At 40.0% G+C, this 24,226-nt stretch overlaps 3 protein-coding genes and 1 non-coding gene across 4 annotated transcripts in view; 2 read left to right on the plus strand and 2 right to left on the minus strand.

The window, feature by feature from the left end:
- Positions 1–24,226, minus strand: part of clcn3 (chloride channel 3) — a 113,093-nt gene that overhangs the window by 73,271 nt on the left and 15,596 nt on the right. The window lies entirely within an intron of this gene.
- pfdn2 (prefoldin subunit 2) lies at positions 121–3,942 on the plus strand. The gene is made up of 4 exons (XM_049569600.1): positions 121–272; positions 1,998–2,086; positions 2,393–2,516; positions 2,772–3,942. The coding sequence occupies exons 1-4, from the start codon at positions 192–194 to the stop codon at positions 2,961–2,963; spliced, it is 486 nt and encodes a 161-aa protein (XP_049425557.1). The 5' UTR covers positions 121–191; the 3' UTR covers positions 2,964–3,942.
- On the minus strand, positions 5,157–5,238 carry trnas-gcu (transfer RNA serine (anticodon GCU)). Its single transcript has one exon. It is a non-coding gene; the product is annotated as a tRNA-Ser (tRNA).
- On the plus strand, positions 5,515–12,809 carry b4gat1 (beta-1,4-glucuronyltransferase 1). Its single transcript, XM_049569596.1, has 2 exons — positions 5,515–6,905; positions 9,419–12,809. Exons 1-2 carry the CDS (start codon positions 5,802–5,804, stop codon positions 9,608–9,610), a joined length of 1,296 nt encoding a protein of 431 aa, XP_049425553.1. The 5' UTR covers positions 5,515–5,801; the 3' UTR covers positions 9,611–12,809.

The raw sequence follows: 24,226 nt of genomic DNA on the forward strand, positions 1-24,226 counted from the left end.
TGACTGCAAAATTTTATGGGAAAAAACTTGAAGTCACAGGTTCGGGTTCGAGTCCGACCCGTGGCCTTCACTGTGTGTCACCCCCTCTGCTCGCTACTCTGGCTAAACTGGACTGTATTTCCACACAGGCGCTCGCAGGGACCAGCCCTGTACATCCTGCCCGGGGTTCTTCTCAGCAACACCCTTCCAAGATGGCAGCCAACAGTAGCAGCACGGGTAGCAAATCCAGCAACACCGCCGGTGGGAAACAGTCCGGCCCGTCAGCCGAACAGGTACCGTCACCTCCACCTCGGGCTGCTTTAGTCGGTACACTCGCCGCCGTTAGTGGTCGGTCGTGTCCGGTGAAGCTAAAGCCGCCAATCTGACTCATAGCTAGCTAATGCTAACTTTAGCTTCCCCATCGCCATCCTCCGGCCGTCATTCTGCTTTCTCACCACAAAACGTTACAGCACAGTGAGCCACAGTGAAGCTGTACATGTTATTTACACCTAGAGTTTAGAGTTGGTCACTGGTTTGTGCTTCTAATAAACACTTTAATAGGGTTTAGGTGCATTTAACATTTAGCACACGCCTTTAAAGGCATGGTGTGCTTTGGTGATAGCCTAGCTGCAGTTACAGTGTGAGAAGCTATTTTTATCACTGAAGACCACCCAACCCTGTAACAGTAGCAGTGCCTCTATGTAATATTAAATTAAAAATCAGAGTGTCTACAGGTGCTTAAAAAGTCTTTAAATCTCTTAAGTTCAATGTAACGAGAATAAGGCCTTGAAAGTCATTAAATAGTCTTAAATTTGGAATTGTGAAGTCTTGACCACTACAAACATTTCATGTAATATCATTTATCCATCCAATATACAGTATGCTTTTTTTCTATTGATTAATAAATTCATCTTTAGTCTCAGACAATATTAAAATGGCCCCAATTCCCTGATTTCCCAACCAGCAGTCCAAAAACAGAGATACTACATGTATTATTATCAAAGACTTAAATAAAACCAGTACTTGATCATTCTGAGATGCTGGAAAACGTGATTTTTTTTTTTTTTTTTTTTTTTGGTTGGCATTTTTGATTTTTGTCATTTTTCAGACAGCTTGTCTTGTCAGAGCAACAGTCAATAACCCAAACATTTAACATTTACAGTGACATGACATAGAGAAAATTAGTAAATCCTAACTTTTTAAAGGCTGAAACTGGTGCATATTTAGTATTTTTGCTCTAATAATAGTAATATGGTAATAAAATTATTTCAGGGAGAAGTCAGTTACCAGAATTCTTGCTGATTAATCTGTCAACCAACTAATTGATTCATTATTACTAATCATTTCAGCTCTAATTCTAGTAAGTAACTAAAATGTATTTATAAAGTGCTTTTCACAGACATGGGTCAAAAAGTGCTTCACAAGGGCAATACACAACAAGAAAGAAATCATAGAGCCATGTAGTCAAACGTGCACAACTAGCAAAACTATTTGCACGCACAAAATAACAAGAATTCACACTACACAACAACAATACACAAAATTTGAAAAAGCACACCTCTGGTGCATACAAGTTACCCAAACACCTGTCTGAACAGGTGTGTCTTAAGCTGGCCTTAAAAAGAAACCACATAGTCAAAAATGTAGGTGCTATGGCCACAAAAGCTTGATCACCACGTCTCAAGGCGAGTGCGAGGGACAGAAAACAAAGATAGTGTATTTGATCGTAGAGAGCGAGCTGAAGAATACAGATGAAGTAGTTCAGCTAGATAAGAGCGAGCCTGACAGCGTAATGCTCTGTGAGTAAGAACGTTGAGCAGAACTGTTGCAACTAATTTCTATCACAGCTTACGAGTCAATTTTCTGACCAACAGCCATCAATTTAAAGTAGTTAATTTATAAAGACACACAAATGAAGTGTAAGTAGTAGATGGTGACATTCACAACTGAAATTGTTTCACTACAGCACTGAGAAAAACTAAGATTATTGTTGCTGAAGGTGTGTTTTTGTGTGACAGGTGGTGGCAACATTTCAGAGGATGCGTCAGGAGCAGCGCAGCATGGCGTCTAAATCTGCAGAGCTGGAGATGGAGATCAACGAGCACAGGTTGGCAGCAGATGTTCGGCCTCTGCAGCCTTTCTAATTCACCGTCTACTCATTTTATATTTGATCAAGAAAGAAATTTCTTCTAACAATTTGCTGCTAAACCAGCCACCATAGTTCTGATATTGCTGAGTGTGCGTTAGCTTTTATATCTTGTTAACTCCAAACAATGTAATTATGTCCATGGCCACAAATAAGTGTCATAACTTTAAGTTTGGGCACAGATACCAGACCAGAAAGCTAACATGCTAATTGGATCTTTTAGGTGCTGCTTTATGTTTTTGACGACACTTTTTTCCCTCCATCCAGCCTAGTAATCGAAACCCTGAAGGAAGTGGATCCTTCCAGGAAATGCTTTCGTCTAGTCGGAGGAGTGTTGGTGGAGAGGACTGTAAAAGAAGTCCTACCGGCCTTGGAAAGCAACAAAGAACAGGTGATGGATGTTTTAAAAAAAACCTTGAAACAGATCAACAAATACAAAGTGCCATAGTGGTTAATTGTTAGAGTCGTACTGTAAAGGTAACTGAGGCTATTTCAATTTAAATTTGATACTTGAAACGTCAACACTTTCTTTACAATAGCTGCCTACATGTAGTAATGTAATCCCAAGTCAGACGACAATTTCAGGCACGAATCTAAAGTTTCATTTAGTAGAAAATGTCTCACTGTTTCCCTCTTCTCTCTACAGATCTCCAAAATAATCGAGTCCATCAACACACAGATGCAGACGAAAGGACGGGAGCTCACAGAGTACAGGGAACGCTACAACATCCGGTTGATGGGAGAGGGCGAAGGAGACACACAAGGCCAGTCGGCAGCATCTTCCAGGGACAGCGAAGGAGGCGGGTCTAAAAGCGGAGCGGGCGTTTTAGTGTCATAGTTTGTACTAATGGGGGGGTGACCGTAGGGCCTTATGATTTCTACAGTACTGAAAATATGGTTGGAGTCACAAAATCTAGGTTCCAAAAATTGAGCTTTTTCACATGTTGAATTTGGTTTAGGAGCTGGGTTAAATTTCTGCTTAACATGCTGCACTTGGTAGTGACGTACTTTGCAACAGACACAAACTCTATACTATACGTAGTGTTCTGCTTACATATGTGGGTGCTAGTGTGTGTAAAAAATAAGGCTGTTTGTTTTCCATCTGCCTTTCAGTGATGCTAACTCTTTTTTTATTTCTGAAATATTGTGGCATAAATTAAACAACTACATCCTGAGTACTTGTTTTAGTCTTACTCCCATTTACTCCCATTTTTCCCACACAGTCAGTAAATATAGAGAAGATCACAGGGCACACTTTTGCATTTTATAAACTTGAAAGCCAGATTTTGGACTAACAACTTTAAAATGAGGAAAAATAAAAACTGATTTCATTGGGCCCTAACATAGGTTAAGCTTTGGCAGCACAGGTCCTGGAAGGCATTTTGATATCGTATTATGAGCATGAACAAGAGGTTATACTGTAAACATGTCACCATGTCACTATATATCTAATCTATCAGCTTTATTCACCCTCCCTCTATTAAACATTTCATCCACGACTCATATTACTGTCTCCACATGTGAGCCATGCTCAGAGCGGCTGCTGGTTTGTTTCATGTCAGGTCAGCTATTATTGTTCAGTGGCCAAAGAAGCGCTACCACCATAAACTCTATAATAAAGCCCCGTCATTGAGAATAAAAGTCGTCATATTCTGTTTGATCTGTTGCACATGAGCTTGGTCAAATTAATTTTGTAACTCTGAAAACTGAGGAAATGCCGCCTGGGACCTGACGTGTGCTGTCTGCACTGTTGGTGTAGTCGTCAAGACAACAATGTTTTTGTTAATGGTCATGAATTAAAGAATGTCACAATTGTGCTCTTTTGTGTGGTGTCATAAATCCTAGTATCTGTATGCCACAAGGCCCTGATTACATCATCACCATTTTTTTTTCAGGAGGCTAAACCCATTCAAGCAGTAGTCCTTGCAAATTAAGGTTTAAAATGTGTTCATACTACCACAGCCCTTGCTTGCATTATTTAAATTAGGCATGATTTACATTCATGGTTTTCTGAGGAATTAGGCACTGATTTTTTTAAAAGAATCTTACCTCTATTTTTGGCATGGGTTTTGGATGACAAGGATTTTGAAAAATTCAACTTAAAGATAGCCACTGCATAAAATAACCAAATGTAGTTTTGTTAATTATCAAGATACACTGTAGTAAGTGCAGCCTGAGCACGGCATTTTGCTACCTTTTGTACCCCAAAAGCTATTAATCATTCGTGCAAAGCAGCCCCTCTGTTTAACTCTGCTCCCCATGATGCGAGTATGTGTGTGAATAATATTTGCATTCAAGGGTGTGTGACTTAAACATAGCAGTGATTTACAGTGTTGTTATTTTGTTGTTTTACAGAGATTTTTACACAATTTTAAGACCATTTTGGGATGCCCATCATTTTTTAAAATCAAGATCAAGATTAACTTTATTGTCCCACAGAGTGGAAAATTTGTCTTGGCCTACACCCATACTGCAGCCACAGAAATACAACATACACCATGGTACACAGACAAATCAACATTATACCCAATGTAGGAACAGGATTCACAAAAAGATAAATAAATAACATCATATGCGGAAAAATATCTCTCTAAAAATGCAAATCAGCAAATCTGGCCATTATTTATTTTTTTGCTTATTTTTATGAATAGAAGTGAATGCTAATACTTTATGTCCTATTTATTTATACAGTGAAGAGTCCAATGGTCCACTCGCATGTAATTATTCTGCAAAATATGGCTACACAAGTTAAACAGGTACATAGTTAAATAGTTTGAGCTGTAAAATCCTTACTATTATAATTATCATGACATTTTTTTTGACTATTTTGTGGTTAATCTATTCATTTTGTTTTATTTTTTCATTTTTGTTTTGTAGTCTTACTGTGTTTGGTTGTGTTTTGTTGCTTTTTGCCTTGAATTTTTGAACCTCAGGAACAGTGGTTGCTACCTTGGTAGTGACCGATGGGCATCCAAATAAATAAACACACTAGACATGATATACAATTAAAAATAAAGTCAAAATTGTTTTGCGACGAGGATGGGATTCGAACCCACGCGTGCAGAGCACAATGGATTAGCAGTCCATCGCCTTAACCACTCGGCCACCTCGTCCTCTGATCTACAACATAGTACCATATACTCTCTTATAGATCATTTGACACGATATACAATCATTTTATTTGTTTTTAACAGCCTCGCTTTGTTACATAACCCGACAAAACAGTGACAGTAGCCTTTTATCCTCACGTGTAACCGTTAGCATCAGTTTCGCTAACAGCTTTAGCTACAGCACCAAATTCGGTGGCGCCTTTACTCCGGACATTACGGTTATTACGTATCTACATGCGCCGCTGTCGCAGCAGCAGCAGCAGCAGCAGAATGGTAACAACCGGGTTTCTTTTGGATGGCGATCACGGAAACTGGATTAGATCCGTCTTTTTGCTCGCGCTGTCGACAGCCGTGTGAAAATATGGCGCAGTTATGCCACTAACCAGCAGAATATGCAGGTACTCGTCACAGCCCAGTCGGCTGCAGTGTTAGCATTGTGGTAGCAATGTGTGTAACGTTAACGTTAGCTGGGACAGAAATAGCCAGCCCTCGTTGAAACAGCAGCCTGCTCCTGTGTTTGGACCTGCTTTGTGTTCAGTAAGCGGCCGCTTTGCAGTCTCTCTGGAATGCATCTCTCCAAGAAATGCTCCGTCTTCAAAGTGGTGCTGAGTGCTCTGCTGATAGTGGCGCTCCTGCAGCTCATATACCTGTCCTTCCTGTCCAAGTTTCACGGTAAGCAGCAGCGCTACAGATACTCCGAGCTGTTTGGAGGCTCCGGGGGCAAGAAGAATGGGCACCCCGAGAAAAACACGCGGAAAGAGCGTCTGAGATACTCGCTGTCCACTGGTGGGATATTTGACAACAGTGGGCAGTACCGGGTGTACAAGAACTTGATCAAAAGTGATTTCACCACAAACCAGAAGCCAGGGTCCGACCCCAGCTCCAATGTCCTGGCTTTAGCCACACACACAACCATCAACAACCTGCATCACCTGGAGTCTCTCCTGGAGAGGTGGCAAAACCCTCTCTCTGTGGCCATATTCGCACATGGGCAAGATGTCAAGTTTGCCACGGCTCTGGTCTACGCTCTCAGCTTCTTCTGCCCTCAGATTCAAGCTCTGGTGGACTTCCACCTGGTCTGCCTCTCTGGAGAGATGGCCAGTTTCCCTGAGCAGGACCGTGAGCACTTTGCAGGGCTTGAGGACTGTGCCGCTGTGTTCTCCAGACTGGAGACCCACAGAGATAAATACAAGAACTACGCCATCAGTGGGAACGTCTCCTACCCCAACAACCTTCTTCGCAACGTCGCCCGAAGTGGCACGGAGTCCTCCTACATCCTGGTCATTGACATCGACATGATGCCAAGCGCTGACCTGCACCAGCAGTTCCTGGCCATGATCACGAGACGAGAGCCAATGAGCGATGAGGTGTTTGTGTTGCCTGCCTTCGAGATCCGCCACGCCCGGAAGATGCCCGCCAGCAAGGCAGAGTTGGTTCAGCTCTATCAGGTCGGCGAGGTCAGGCCATTTTATGAAGAGCTGTGTCCTCGCTGTCAAGCCCCGACCAACTACTCTCAGTGGGTTAACAGCCACGTTAGAGGGACGGGCACCCTGGAGGTTGCCTACACGCTCACCTGGGTGGACCCCTGGGAGCCTTTCTACATCGGGCCCCACACTGTGCCCCTCTATGATGAGAACTTCAAGCAGTATGGCTTCAATCGCATCAGCCAGGTTTGTACAACTTCAACATTTATGTGTGATAGTTCACTCTTTGGAAACCCTGGTTTGATATATAATTTTACCAGCCTTGTTCATCCAGTCTCTTCCTTTGACTAAAAGTTATATGCAGTGGAGTGTATTCTCATTCTGGGGGAAACACTGTACTTGGCACACAGCAGCACCATCCTGATGCAATCCACTGCAGGACTTTTTTGCATATAAATACACTTTGACAAAGTCTCAAACTGAATCACTATTTACTTCTCAGCACACATCTTCTCAACTCAGAGGCTTTTTAGTCCTCCGTATAACCGTTTCTTTCCCGACCAACTGTCCCAAATCCTAACATATTTAGTTTATTATCACTGAAGACTAAGAAAACAAACACATATTCACACTTGAAAGGCTGCAACCTGTGAAATTAGCTTTTCCCTTGCTGTAAAATGACAGGATTAAGGGAGCACATGGAGGCCACTTTACTTGGCACATGGAGTGCTACTGGGCTTGTAAAAACTGTGATGTAATGGCTCTGTGGCTCTGAAGGGGGCTTCTGGGAAAATAACCCTAATCATATCATCAGGGTCATGGTGGGCATAATTTGACAGAAAGCCGGTGTTACAAAATGGGGGTGTGGAGTGCAAAAGATATGAGCCCTTTTTACACGGATCGCATTATAGGGCTGCTGCTTTACACCGCCTTTACTTTGTTACAAGGAACATAGCAACAGTTGCATCATGTGTGATTTTAGACAGCATGCTGGCATGATGAGTGTGACGTTTAACACAACAGCATCGGTCTGTAGTGTAGCAAACAAACTATGTATCAGCAGCACTTTATAAGCAATAACAATGGCATAACAATCATTTACTGTCTCTGTTATATGGAGACTGATCTCGTCCTCAGCCTCGAATGGTAATGAGTCCCAGACCTCATTGTTTTCCCAATTTGTGGAAACTTTCAGCTACTGTTCTTCTGCTTTGAGTTAGCTGCTAACTGCTTCTAGCTGCTTCTCCCACGGTGGGCTGAACGCATAACACATTGTGAAAACATCACATTTGTCCCGCCCATGGTCCCATCCTGCCGACTGTCCCTTTAACACTGATGCTGAGTCAGCACTGTTGCTACCTCTGTTGAAACAACTCTGTCCCCTGATTCCACAATCGTATCTTTTATACAGAACAGGAAGCGTAAAAGGGGCTATGGATATTTTACAAGCAGGTATTGAAGAATACTACTGAGCTGGATTAGGGGAAGCATAAGATCCAATGTTTTCAGGGTTTGACCCACACTAAGGGCAAACAGTCCGGATATTTCTGCTCCTGCTGCTTTGTTTTGACCTCTCACAGGTCCCCCAACTTTATGGAAGCACATTACTGAATCAGTGGAATGCCCCTTTAGTCGACAATCAAAATTGCTGCAAATTAATTCAATGGTGATCAACAAATGAATTAATTGACTTACTGTTTCAGTTGTAGTTTCTCCTTGCCTTCTCTTTGTCTACTTCCTAAGTCCTCCGTCCCTATTGTGGCAACTTCTCCACACCCTGGTTGATCTCCTCTCCCCTCACCGCCTCTCTCTGACACCTCTTAAGCCTAGTTCGCGAAGAGACTAAACCATTTTAGAACACTGCAGGAAAAAGTTGCAGCAGTGTGAACTGGCCTATCTCAGCCCGACTCAAGCTGTCTGATGGTGTCGCCAGTGGCAGGTTTGAGAACGCAACTGGTATCCAGGTTGTAGCGCTTTTAGTCACTTGTCAGCAGATACCATGTTTGTCGCATTCTCTGACAGCAGCCCTCCACCCCAAAGTCTGTTTCATTCACATCCCCTCGACTTGTGATACGTATGTTGGTCTCTGTGTCACAGTGTCGTGTCGGACAGTGGGTCGCTGCTGCTGCAGTGGGCATGTCAAACACACATACTTGAAAAAACAGTCGTTACTTGTACCTGAAAAGCCGAAAATTAGAATGGGAAGTGCAGAGAGTCTTTGCTATAGAGATGATACATCATCTCATCTCATCTATCAATTCAATCAATCAATCAATTTTATTTATAAAGCCCAATATCACAAATCACAATTTGCCTCACAGGGCTTTACAGCATACGACATCCCTCTGTCCTTAGGACCTTCGCAGCGGATAAGGAAGAACTCCCATCTAGTCATAATGGTGTAAAGTGGCAGGTTTCATATCGTTGCACACCAGCACATTGTAAGTAGCTGCAGGTTTCGACTCGTCACGTTGCATATTTTCGGTCTGAACTGGACTTTACCTCGTCCCATGATGGATGCTGTCCACACTGTAGTTGTACCTTAATCATCACGTCTCTTTGACCTTTCTTTTACTCATGTTCCTCTTGCCATATTTCTTTAACATATTTCATCTCTTCCTCCTCGTTTCCCCTCTGTCCCTCCTGCCGTCACCCTCCTTCTCACCTCCTCTGCACTCTACACAATCTGTCTTGTCTCATCACATCCCACTTCCACGTCTGCCTTCTCACTCTGTCTTGTCTTTCCCATCTCCCTCCAGGCCTGCGAGCTCCATGTGGCCGGATACAGGTTCTCTGTGCTGAGCTCAGCCTTCGTGGTGCACCGCGGCTTCAAGATCCAGGGGGAGTTCCATGCCAGGAAGGACGAGGAGAACAAACGCAATCGGATTCTGTTTCGCAACTTCAAAGAGGGCCTGAAAACCAAATACCCATCCTCCAGCCGACGGTGCTGAAACAAGATGAGGCCCGTACATCCCGCCTCTATCTGTCTCTAATGAAATCACTCTCCTGCTGAAAAGACGGATGTACATTTCTCTTATTTTAACCAGATTTAGCTTTGAGTCAGGCTCTCTCTGCCCAAAACATCCCAGCTTTTTTTTTGATTTCTTCTACTGGCGGCACAGTAGGAGTTTAATCCAACTCTTGGGTTTATTTCAAGTCCCTCTAAAAGTGAGCAGCAGGAAGTGTTCTCTGGGGATTTCTGAGAGCGTCCTGCTAGTTGGGACTGAAAGTAAGAAATGGATCATTCAAGACTGGAAAACTGGCCAGCAGCTTTATCTAAAATCCAATGCAAATCTAAAATCTAGATGCCATTCGATCAACATTCATGTTGTCGCATATGAGGTACATTTTCTATTGTAAAACATTTGTGAGCTCGTCCTGATATGGAGCTAGACACTAAATGTGACAACAAGACTCGACATAATCACTCAGAGAGATATCCTAAGAAACAGAAGTCCTAATATCACAGTACTGTAACATGAAGTTAAAGGTCCTGCATTTCATGACAGCTGATCAAAGACTGCCTTGTTCCTCAAAGTCCAACTGAAATCACACTCATCCTTTTTTGCTGTCAAAAGTAATGTCAAATTTATAGTTCTCCTTTTTTTATTACAAAAAGGAAGAGTGTCTTTCTGTCCCAAAGATAGAACTATGTTACTGCTCAATGCAAATATGGTTTGAAATGACACAATATGACTGCGTTTATGAAAACAAGATTTTGTATGTGTAGAAAATTAACAGCCTTCTGACTGGTTAATGCAAACACATGGGCACAATCATGAAACCAAGCTTTCCAGCTTTCCCATTGACACATAATCCCACTAACATCCACTATCATCTGACTAAAATGGGAAAGGTTACAGTCGGCATGTGGGAAGTGATGGGAATATGACACCTGGGGGGACACGCTAATTTTAATCCCTTTTCAGCGCAATCATGTGCTGCCACAAATTCCATCCATCTCTGTCCAAGCAGTGCTCAAACATCGTTACAAATTAGTCAGTAACGAGTATGACTAAAGACTAATAATATACCGTAACATTTTCACTTGCCTCCATGCTGCTTTCTATTCTTTACTAACCTTGTTTCTGCTGCATTTGTGACATTGAACAAGACTGTAGTTGGAAAGATTAATCAATTAGTTGTCAACTATTAGATTAATTGCCAACCAATTTCATAATCAATTAATCGGTTTGAGCATATTTTTGAGAAAAAAGGTCAGAATTCTCTGATTACAGCCTCTTACATGTGAATATTTTCTGATTTCTTTACCCCTCTATGCCAGTAAACGGAATATTTTCAGGTTGTGGAAAAACCAAGACATCTGAGGATGTTGCTTTGAGAAAAGCTATTTTCTGACATTTTGTCAACCAAATACACAATATATTAATCGAGAAAATTATTGACAAGTTATTCGAAAATGAAAATAATCGTTAGTTGCAGCCTTAAAAGTGACACACCATTAAAATAAACAGAAATGCAAATGGATAAGGAGTCTATTGCCTATTTTTAGCAGGTTTTCCCACATTTAAAAAAACTGCACATGTGCTAATATTGGTAGAGAAAGAGTATAATTCTCCCTTTTGGTTTCTGATTTATTTCTCAAAGGAGCAAACAGGACACACAGTTTATAGAGCAGATATGTATGCTATGTGTGCTGTAGCAGGGGGGAAAAAAATCAATTTCAGTTGGACTTTAAATTCTGGCAGGGCGATCACAAATATCTGGCCTGTTTCCAGACATTTTTGTCAAATATTTGCAGCTGTTCAATAATTATTATGGTGCAAAACAAAATGGCAGTTCAGTCTAATTATCAGGCTGACTACAAACCCAGTTTTTCATAAATGTATCTCTTTATACTAAATGCTTGTGTCTTTTAAATGCTGTGCCAATCAGTGATGTGGTCTGACCACCAGATGGCAACAGGCACTTGATTGAGTGCCGTGTTGCAGTTTATTTTAGCCTGAAGTGAGTGTTGGAGACACTACAGCAGAACACAGGGATTACACAACGCCTGTGTTGTTTGGCGCCCAGGGGGATGAAAATTTTCAGCGCCACAACTGTCAGCACATTTCATACGTTCTCAGTCTCCTGTGAGTGCTACAGACTGAAGAGATTACTCACACGTCATGAGGACAACGAAGCACTGGGAAACTTTACCTAGAACATTATACGACACTATGATTTCACCAACACTGTGGAGAACTACTGTATTATAACACAGAGGATCTGACGCTGGTAGTCGGCTAGATTATCTAGAGTTGGGAGGTTTCTCCTGAGTTTATGATGGGGCCAGTGGGCCACAGGTAGAAATGTAGCATGAGTAAAAATACTGCACAATCAAAAGCAGTGTTGTCAAAAGGATTTCTGTGGACATGTTTATCTCAACACCACTAGAAGATAGCAAATTATTGATCTTAAACATATTATTCTGTAACCTCCTGGTACATACAGCACATACAGTATTAAACCTTGCTACCACTCTTCTCATATAAACAGTACTGCAAAGTATGCATATACAAAAAATATTTCGTTACTTCTAAGTGTTCAGTTGATATGTAATTGTTGATTTTGAGAGATTTAAATATGTTTGTGTTTATGATATATTTATTGTTAAATGTTTTCCTTTGACTGGAATTCGTTGAACCATTTTTTTAAATGACCCCAAGCAGGAAAACTGTAGCACAAAATTGTGTTTGGTGCGAAAAAATCATGTTTGGTATTAAACTATTTTCTTTTTTTTTTTTTAGAAACACTATAAAACTATTTTTATTTGATACTTTTGGAGTGAGATCAGTTTCAACAAATTATCTTGTGCGATGACGTGGTGTAGTGTTTTAGTTTCTCATGTGTCTTTTCCTTACTTGAAAATGTTTTTTTTTTTTTTTGGTATTTATTTTTTCTTTTTGTGATCAGAAAATATAATGCCTGGTTTGTATTGGTGGAGTTTCTATTAAACCTACTGGCTGACTTTTATTTGACCCAAAACTGTCACTTGTTTGTATTTTTAATTACTATACAAGATGTCTGTTCTGACAGTGACTTATCGGTCGCACATCGGTATTGACCGATACTCGGCTTTGTTGACTGCCACAGGCCTATTGGCAAATAAAATTACATTCACTGTTGGCATTGGCTGACGTTTTTCTGTTGTGTCGCATCAATTTTGCACAGGCAAAAAAGCGCAGTAAACTCCTATCAGTGCCTCCGAGAACGCACCCTGTTGTTTCCCTAATGCTACATTGTGAATAACTTATCCATCTTGACATCAGCAGGAAGTGAGCTAGTTAACGTGAGCTGTTAGCGGCCGCAACTAACTTCTGACGGAGGTTGCACTGAGATACGTTATGATGCGTTCAAGCTCTATTAGGCAAAGGTAAATTATACGTTCTCATATGTGTTAAAATGTAATGTAGAAATTTAGTTTTTTGGCAAGAAACTTGAATAAATACAGGTGTTTGAAGGAGAAATTTGTTGGTGTTTTCACAGCAATATGAAACATAAGAGAGGGAATAATGATACATAAATGTAAAAGAAGGTTATAGTAACGGTTGTTTCATGAATGTGTATGATTAACTTTGTGCTCATCAGAGGTAGAGTAATGAAAACTGAATTACTTTAACACAGCTAGTATATTTTTTATGATGAAGATTTCTTTGTTTTCCCTGGCACTAAACAAACAAACAAACAAACAAACAAAAAGGTATCGACCATTGGCCAAATTGTTATTTTAAATATTGCTATCAGCCCAAAATTTCACAATGGGTGCATCCCTAATAGCTATTAAACAACATCCTCCGTCATCAGAGAGCTCTTTGAACACTTGGAATTGCACAAATCCAATGACTTAACGTCACCAGATGGATTTGTAATAACAAGTATGTCAACAGTGTTTCTGGAAGTATCACTGAAATAGGAGACGATTAAGCTGAGGGCAGGACAGGCCAAGAACGACAGAGCCTGATGTAGATAAAAACATGTTCCTAACAAACATAATACAGAAAATGTGAGCTTAAATTGTGTTTGAATGTGGGAATTTGTAGTTCTGACATGGTGGGTCATTCACAGCGAGAAAAACTCCAAGATATCAGTGGGAGTATCGTTCACCAAGCACTTGACACAGTTGACATTAACCTGTGGTGTAACGTGGCTTAAGATGAGGGTTTAAAGGCATCCCTGCACCAGGAGCATGTGGTGGGTGATTACAGGGTGAGGCGGGCCAGCATCCAATTAAAAGCTCCTATTTAGTAATTAAGATCTGCTTTAACGTGAACTTTCAGGAGTTCTCAGTCAGTCTCCAGTTTGATATCAATCATTTCTATAGTGGCGACCAATCAGTTAAACCACCTGAGTAACCGATCAGTATGTCTGAAGAACTATTTTTCATTATATCCTATTAAAAATATCTCTGCGTGACAAAAGTTTTAGAAAGTTGACGCAGCAAATTAAAACCATCAATATCTGTGTTTGTGTAGCGTTAAAGTTGCCCAAGTGTTGATCAGTGAACCGGCCATCTGTTGGCAAAGTAGAGCACGTGTGACATTCGGCACTTGACAACTGTCCGAGGCACTCTGGCATTTTGTGGCTAAGCCTGCATTACTGGGCTCAATAATGAGCCAGGCACGCGAGAGCTAGCTGCACGCAACTCCATGACTTTAGATTGGCTTTCATTGGGTACAACTGATCAGCAACCACCTGATCGAGTCATCGTGTGTTTGTTAAAATCTGGCACTTTTGCTTTCTGGCCGACGAATCACCCCTTCGTCTTCAAAGTTGTGCTCTACTTAAATCGAGTTATGAGCAAATCCTGAACAACATTTTTAGATATATTCTGGAAGATTATTAATGCAACTAAAAAGACTTTGTCTCATGTTGTTATTGAAGTTTTTTCCACTCTTCTTCGAAATGAATTTTTCTGATAATGTTCCTGTAAAAATACATAAATTAAAAATACCCCTTTAAAGTAGCTATGTTCCTGCAGCACACAACTCCTTAAAAAAGCTGTTGGTATTCGACCATCAAGATGTTTTGTCTACCCCGTGGTGTTCATTTTCTTCTCCCCATCTCCCCCTGCCCTGGGTGTTAATAACGTGGCAGAAGGTGCAGAAATGTGGAGGGGGGGCTGGCTTGAATGGATCAGGCGAGGCAGGTTTGGTGAGGTAAAGTGGGGTTATATCGACAGCTTTGGGGAGTGGAGGCTTATCTGGGTCAGGGAGCTTTACGACATAAGCAATTAGGGCTGCCCTCTCTTGTGTACGCTAGCAGGAGGGAGGCCTCCCGCCATCTAGATTAGCCGCCCTGCTAAGGCCAGGAGAGCTCCGCGGCTTCTGGACGGTGGAGGAAACCAGCTGGAGGGCGAGATGAGCAGGCGGTGGGTGGGCGGTTGGGGGGGGTGTTCCTCAGGAGGAGGGAGGGCAATGAGAGCAAGGGGTCAACACGCAGGTGCTGTAGACTTACAGGCCCTTCTGGGTCAGTGAATGGGTGAGAAATGAAGGAGTCAATGACCCATGCTGACGAAAGGAATTCGCAAAATGAAACAAAGGTGCACATGAATTGGTTGTTTGCCCACTGTAGCATGTTGAACAGCAGTTTAAGAAGAAAGGACCACAAAGGGTGTTTACGCCACTCAGCTTAACATCTGTGATTTCTTTTAATGAGCCACTTGACTGGAAGGATTTGCAAGTGATTAGGCCGAATGGTTTAGAGAAATGGTTGAAGAGATCTTTACAATCATCGAATGAGTCATTTGTTAACTGAAGTGTCTCAAAGGGACATTTAGGCTACATCCACACTTGTTTTAAAATGCACAATTATTGCTATGTTTATGCCTGACGTCCACACTAGTCTGTCATTTTGAAACCACTACAGCTAAGACTTTTGAAAACTCCAAGTTTTGTTTTAATCGTAAAAATGATGACTTTAAAAACAATGACAAACATATTAGCGTTTACTTCCCAATTGGGTCCAATCAGTCACGGAGTATCAAGCCAAAACTTTATAGCCAGGCCTGCACACCTTTTGTGATTTTATCCTAGTTGTGTGGGTACTCTTTTCCTATAGCCATGGCTTACTCCAGCAATGAATAATAATACTCCCAAAACCACTCTGATATGTAACCCTATTTGCTTTGCGTCGACTCCCAATCTGTTTACCACCACCTTGACCGGCTTGTGTCACTTTCAGTAACACTTCCACCTCATCGTCAGTCCAAGCAAAGCAATCTCTGGTTTTACTTTTCGCCATCTCCATAGTATTTTCTGTAATTAAGCAACTGCAGAGTAGACAATCTGCTTCCTGTTTTCATTAGCATGCACATGCCCAGTGTATGTGAATGGTCATGTTGGATGCATTTTCAGGCCTGTTAATAGAATAAATTGCATCAGATTACGGAGAACTAGATTACTACTACTACTCCCTAAATCTGTCCATTCAAGGTTGGAACCAATGTGAATTTTGTTACAGACACCACTTGACTGGAGTCTGGTGTTAAGACAGGTTGGTGAGGCCCTGAAATATGTAGGGCTTTAGCTAACGATGATTTTCATGGTCAGTTAATATTTTAATTTTTTTGTTTTGTTCATTGATAACTGGTTAGCTCTATTAACTGACAGAAAAAACAACCTTCATGATTTTCTAGATTCCAAAGTGGCGTCTTCTTATTGCTTACTAGATTTGACCAACCATCCAAAACTCAAGTGTATTACAGCATTACACATTACAGTTTTATGCTGAATTTCTAGTATATATTAACATACATTTTGGCTTTTCCTTGTAGTGTTCTTATTCTGTGTTTTACATTGCTTGTTTTAGAGCTGTACATTTTTATTCTGTATTTTTGTTCCATGTTGTCTGTCTGTAACTTACGTTGCTGCCTGTCTTGGTGAGGACACTCTTTTTTAATCTCAAGGGGTTTTTCTGGTTAAATAAAGGTTCAATAAATTATAATAAAAACTGAGACAAGCAGCAAATAGCCAGTTCTGATTAATTGTTTTGTTATTAGAAAAGTTGCGAGATAAAAGCCTAATTTTTCTCTGTTCTTTTCCTATCAATAGCTTCTTATTTTATTGAAACTGTGAGGGTTGAAAACCCACTTAGGGCTGGGCAACAGATCACTGTTACACAGATATCGTGGTATATCTTGGTATAAGACAAGACATAATCTTGTATTTTGTAAATTACAATATCACAAGTGTTGTCTTTTCCTGGATTTAAAGGCTGCATAACAGTAAACTGCTGTAGATTTCCCAACTTACCAGACTGTTCTAGCTGTTTTTCTTATTTGACTTAGTCATTATGGCCACCTTGCTGATGAATACTTATCAAAAATCTCATCATGTCAATATTTTGTGAAATCTTTTTCAATTAATCTGCCATATATTTCCTGGAGTGACTGATGAATTGTTTGCTCAAAAAAGATTTAAAAAAAGAAGAAGAGAAAAACGTCTTGTTTTGTTCAACCAATAGTCAAAAAACCCAAAGATGTTGAATTTCGAATGATATAATCAACAAATCCTCACATTTAAGAAGCTGGAACTACATAACATTTGGCATTTATACTTTGATTATCAAAATGATTCCAGTTCTGATGTTAAAATACAGCTTCTATCTGTAAAACAGCTCACCCTCGATCTTCTACACACCCCTCTACTCTACCTTGCTTTCTCACCTCCATACCCTCCCCTCTTCCCTTCCTCATCCATGTAAAGTGTGTGATGTTACATATTAATTACAGGCAGGTGACCATGGACAGTCTGTAACAGATTGTAACCGCACGCTGAGCACGTCTCTCTCCGAGATGCAGCCATCCGTTTCACTTAAACAAGTGAAGGCTTAACCACCATCAATGCCAGCTTTGGGAGAAGTTTACCTGTCTGCTTACTGAAAAAAGCCTCTCAGGCAAAGGGCACGCATATCACTCTGCCTCTAAACCTGGTGTTCCTGGACGCCCAGGCTGCCTGCATTTTAAATGTATCCCGCTAAAGCCAGACTATCCGGGCTGGAGGACAGAAGTAATGAGACGTGACACTGCCCGGGGGAAAGAAAAGGAGGCCTAACAGATATAGGTAATCCTTCTCACCAAGCTCTTAGCCTCCCACCCCTGCTGTCACATGAACCCAGCGGGAATAGACTCAATGGATGTGTACACAAATATACACACACACACACACACACACACACACACACACACACACACACAGGTGAGTATCATTAAAAGTCATCATCTTTACATCCAGAACATTATAGCGTGCTGTGCAGCGGAGAATCTACACACCACAAAGTGACGCACTAAAACATATGTCCTCCACCACTCACACGCACATTGTACAGTGGCTGCTGTGTCCACGGTGAGTTAATTCTGCTTCGATCGATCGATGTCATACAGTAACAGATGATGGAAGCTATGATACAATTACCCCAGTGTTTACACAACTCAAACTGGGTGTATGACAACAACGTCTCACAGATTACCTGAAGGATTTCACTCACATCTACATGCTTTGCTGCAACAGAATCAAAAATTCCTTACTTAAAATTACATTTTTTTTTTACCAAAAGTAGCTCTAAAGATTCAAACTGATTGATTTTACTTTAAAAAAAGCAACAGTTTTTGCTAACTGACCACTTACTGTAGTTAACATACTTAATATAGCCGTTGTAATTCAGGAGATTAAGTGGGATTTATATGACAGATTAAATTTTAGTTGAGCTGCTGTATCTAAGGATCACACAACATGATAAAATCAATATAAGCTAGTAGTGAGCGTGAATGTGTGTTTTCACTACATTTTTGTGAATTTTAGCAGGTGCCAAGTCAAGTCAACGGCAGAATTACTGAATAATAGCTAAATATTAATAACATGAGCATGAGAGGTGACATAGATGACCGATTCATTTAACTATAAGCAAACACTAACATAAAGACAAACTGATTCCAAGCAGGGTTTGGGTGTTAAGGCTGAAGCAACAAAAAATCCAAAAAGGCTGCAGTTTGTTTGAGTCTCACATCACTTCTTGTCAGTACAAAAACAAAAAGTTTTACTAGTCTTGTCCAGTATAGGGATGTCTTGTCGATCAAACATTGCTAGGTAACAGAAATACTAGCAGAGTAAACTTTTATTTAAATTTAAATTATTGTTATTTTATGCAATTCCGTTAATAATCAGGCACATTACCTAAAGAATTAATTTTCTAAAAAATACTGTTTTCAATAAATCTAATTGTTAACTTTTATTTAGTGGGCTAACGTGCAATTTTAACAATGCACGCAGCAAAATGAAAGATGCGATTAATGATTTCAGATGGCTCTTAAAATATACACAATATTTTTTCGGACAAGTTTTAAACTTATAGATGAAATTGTGTTTAACTTTGACTGATTTCTGAGTTCTTTTAGACACTAGTCTAAGTTAAAACTTCTGTTAAACATCAGGGAAATTAGTCGTTAGGATCATCCCAAATACAGTAACTGTAAAAACGGTATACCTTAATAATTAATGTGTAGTTCCTGTCAGAAAATTGCTGCATTAACATTGGGTGACCTAAATTCTACACAAAACTGCTGAGCTTGTTCAATCCAGCTTTGACCACAGTATTTACCATGGGCCATTGAGCTATTGGGCCATTGTATCAGTTACTCACCCAGTGTTATGCTGAATATGTGAAGAGAACTGTTTTTCTGACATGCCTCTACAACGAACGAATAATCCAAAAAAGGAGAAAATTGTTCATGAGTTAAATTCATGGGGTTTATATTCAACAAAAACAAAACTATATCAAAACATCCATTCACAAACTCTCACACAATTTATGCAGAATAATCCAAGTCTCATTTACCCAGTCGTATGCTCAGTACTTCCCAAACACAAGCATTTTCACCAAAACGTTGCTATTTAAAAAACTGCGCAAGGACTATTAAAGCACCTGGGGTCTCATTCATAAACATTCATACGCAAATAATGAGGCCTGAAAGAGGCGTACGCCACTTCCCACGCAAAAGCTGTGATCTATAAAAACAGACTTGATAGGACAAACTCTGATCTATGCTTACGAACATTTTGGAGATGGGAACTTGGCTATGTAGATGGTGAGGTGGAAGCCTGATTGGAGAAATTGTTGAATAGTTTTTGGCACACGCCATTCTTGGCTTTTGTCTGTATGTGCATTTTTATTATGGATCCTACGCATTGTTTTATAAATGAGACCCCTGGGCTGTTGTTAAATGTGGTCCCCTGTGACTTCCAAGAATTTTTTTTCTGTTTTTGGATTCTTCGTTCACTGTGGAGGAGTGTGAGAAAAACAAAGTTTTCCTTATAAATTCAACGTAACACTGGGTGATTAATTGATATGCAAATGATCAGTTGGAGGGTGAAGTATTCCTTTAAATATTTACCTAACTGAACTTTAATTTGCTTCAGATAACAAACAAAGTATTTACAATCACATGCATTCAAGTATCTGATGTGTGAATGTTTTCATATTTCAGTGCTTGTGAAAGACGATGCTCTCATTAGTCAGTGCAGCTCAGGGCTGACACATCTTGACAGATGCTACTATAAACAGCGGGCTCTATCCCCCCATGTTTTCAGACATGAGCCTATAGAAAACACACATAGTGACCACTATAGGAGTATGTGTCTCTCCTGTGGCCACCCCCTCCCAACAGAAAGGTCACCAACGGGCACGGTGTTTATCTGAGTCCAGACATGATCTGCTGGATTTCAAGTAATGTAGTACATCTTATATGCCCCCCGAAGACTTTGGCTATACAGTATTCACTATCTTATTCAACTGTTAAGTGCAGGACCTATAGTTCAGTAACCCACTAATTATAGTCTTACCATAGGAGTGTTAATTATTGTGGATAAGTCACTATGCATAGTCAAAGAGAAAACCAAGTGCTTAGAGCTTCACTTGAACATTTCTTCTCCCACCCTAACTAAGGAAACTATTGTCTTGGACACACACTGCCCCACATTCCTGCAAACAATTGTTACACAAAATCCTCAGGGGGAAACACACCCCTCCAAAACACCACTCTGCGCTTGGCCACTCATGATATAACTGCCCATATTAGCGCCACGCCCATGCAGACATGTATCCTATCTTACAATCCCATGTTCCCGCCTTCCTCTACAATTTCCCACCTGACAGCTGAGCGGTCTTTCAGCGTCAGCAGCACAGAGGTCGAGGATGGGCCGGGCTGACCAGAGAGGATCAGGGGGACGTAAGTCACCAAAGCAGGAATTAATGAGCATTATAGTATTAGGTAAGAATAAGTCCCACCTTAAATCCTTCAGGATTCCTAAACAACTCCAGTAACACCTGTTACATATGATGATGGAGGGAAGCAGAGGGCGCAGAGGGCTTTATGACGAAGCATGACAGAGGGTATGAATATTAGGCGATATTCAAGTAAAATAAATAAAACCTTTTTTCATCACAGCAGGAGACAAAAATACTGCTGGCTTGTTTTTTGATTCGATTACAAACTCAGGCATAGTTTGTAATCAAAGGTATCTACTGTAAGTACAAGCTGCTGTGATTTTGTTTCATGTCAGAAAGTCAGAGCAATAAAAATCAGAATAATGAAAGCTTTACTGAATCATTAAATGTACCCATAACAGCAGCTGAAAGAGACAAAAGTGAGTCGTGCGAGGTGAAACTGATGTTCATACTCCTGGTAGGGCTTTAACACAGACGAAATTAGGGCTGCAACTCGTGATTATTATCGTCGTCAATTTAAATGTTGATTATTTTCTCAATTAATCAATTCACTTTTGGTCTACAAATGTCAGAAAATGGTGAAAAATGTCAAAGCCCAAGCTGGCATCTTTAAATGTCTTGTTTTGTCCACGACCCACAGATATTCATCTTACTGTCACAGAGGAGTTAGGAACCAAAGAATATTCACATTTAAGAAGCTAAAAAAAATTTTTTTATTACCCAAACCCATTGAATCAATTACTAAATCAATTACCAATTGATTTAATGGTTTAAAACTAATCAACTGAATGATTAGTCACTACGGCTCTAGACTACACAAGATCAAATCTACAGTGCTCAATCAATCAAAATAAATAGTTTTTAGTTTAGGTACCCTACATTTGCCTCAAAGAAAATGTTAGATTAATTTATTAAATACTGGACATATTAAGTGAAGTGGAGACTACTGAACCACATACAATAGATTTAAATCCTCCAACCTTTATTAGTTTTTATCCAATATAATGTGCATCAGTTCCTTTAGCTTGGTGTTAATGTTAAATTAGTTTTGTCATTAGGTCAAAGATGTTATGCATTTCTTAAAGCTAGAAAAATCAAATACACACTCAAGAGTCCTCTGAAAAATGTCTTGTCTTGTCTCAGCCTGTTACGTCATCTACTGTGTCACACAGACGTCCAGCTCTCAGTATTCAAAGCTCTATGACCACAATCAGACAAGAAAACAAATAATCCAGTGCGAGCAGTGATTCGCCGGGCTATTTTTTAAAGGCTTAAATTAGTTTGCCGGCTAACCATGAGCCTGTGGTAAGCTGATCCTTCAAACAGCGAACATGATACCGTCTGGGGGTGGTTCATTGTGCTGAAAGGAACAACAACCCGATCCACCGGTTGACGATACCTGGAAGGAACATCTCATTACACAATTAATCTCCAGACAGCTTTTCCCTTCACGCCTTGAAGTGTAAAGGAGCTTGTTGCTCTGACTCACTTATTAATTCACGCAGAAGGGATTTCCCCTGGATATGCTGTAATGTCATGAAACAGGGCCAGTGACACAGCGCCACTTCAGAGAGGTGAATCACATGCCACAAGATCGGTGACTTGGGGTTACATGATGTATGAAAAAGGGTCATAATCTAGAGGGGAAAAGATCCACATAAGTCTGTTACCTCCTCACACACATCCTGATTTATTTTAGAAACCAGACCTGACTTATTTCAGGACAATGGCCTTTTTAAAGAAACATATGAACAATGAACAATGTTTTCATCTGCATCAACAGTAGTGTTAGACTTCAACCTGGGAAAATAACAGTTAATGAGTTAAATGATGTATGAAAAAGGGTAATAGAATTTAGAGAATTAAGTTACCTACACATCTTGAATTGTTTTTAGAAACCAGACCTGACTTCTTTTTCAGGTCAATGGCCTTTTTTAATAAGCATAGGAATAATGTAATCCCTTGACTATAACAATGATGTGATATCTACAAATTTCTCACATATCTACCACTGCCAATCTGTTTTATAGCTACGATCATTTTGTTAAAGTTGGGCCAGTATTTAATTTTAATTTTAAACTCTAATAATTAATTAATCATTGAAAATTCTTTTTAAACCAAAACAACCTAAAATAAAATCACTGGTTCTGGCTTTCAGAACAAACATTTGCGGGCTCTCTTATAGACAAATCCAGGGAGTACCAGAAGTAATGGAGTCGCCATTACTGTCTCCCTACAATCCATCTACAAGATTGGATAATATTCCACTTTTACCTTTACTTTCTGTGTAACGTTACTTTTGACAACTACAGGAAACACTGATGTATGAAAAAGGGTCATATAATTTAGAGGAAAAGAGACCCACAGAAGTCTGACATCTGTTCATACACATCTTAAATTTAGAAACCAGACCTGACTTATTTCAGATCAATGGCCTTTTAAAAACATATGAACAATGTAATCCCCTGACCGTAACAATTTTATGATATCCACTTGTTTCACACATATCAACCACTGATAATTTGTTCTATAGCTACAATAATTTGGTTAAGGCTAGGACCAGTATTTAGTTTTATTTAGTTATTTTGGTCAAGGTTACATTTAGGCCATTGTTGAGGCTTTCTGTCTAAATATAGCTTGCTTTTGTACAAACAGTTTTGTACTGATTTGTACTGTACACAAATTGAGGCTCAGGAAATTTCTTATTTAAACTGTGTATTTGCTGTGAGTCAACCAGAGTCTATCGTAACATTAATCTGGTCATAGAAAAAGAAAAAATGAAAATAAAGAAAATAAAGCAGATTGATTAAACTTCGTACTGTATATGTATATAGACAGCAGACAGCATACACTTAGTTATTGTACAATTAGTAAGGTAATCCATCGTAAATTGACAGAAACTGCAAAAACTTTGACAATTAATTGATCAACAAAGCTATTTTAAGACAGAGCAACCTAAAAATGACTGGTTCCAGCTGGCTTTCTTACAGACAAATCTAGCAAGTACCAGAAGAAAACAAGTCGCCATTACTGCAGTGGCATCTCTTACAATTAGCGCACGTTTGGACGCAACTATCTTGGGAAGTGTATAATTTTCTTTTACTTCTACCTTTACTTTCTGTGTAACATTACTTTTGACAACATCAGGAAGAACTTGTGTAATTCTCATCTGCTTTAACAGTTGTGTGAGGCTTGAACTTAAAAAAAAAAACTGATTATGACACTAGTAATATCAGCTAAGTTAACACTGCTTAGCTAACGTAGCTAACATATCTCTCTATCTCTCTATCATCCATCCATTCATCTATCCATCCATCTATCTATCTATCTATCTATCTATCTAT

This window comes from Epinephelus fuscoguttatus, linkage group LG23, assembly GCF_011397635.1.
Source record: "Epinephelus fuscoguttatus linkage group LG23, E.fuscoguttatus.final_Chr_v1".
Taxonomy (NCBI): domain Eukaryota; kingdom Metazoa; phylum Chordata; class Actinopteri; order Perciformes; family Serranidae; genus Epinephelus; species Epinephelus fuscoguttatus.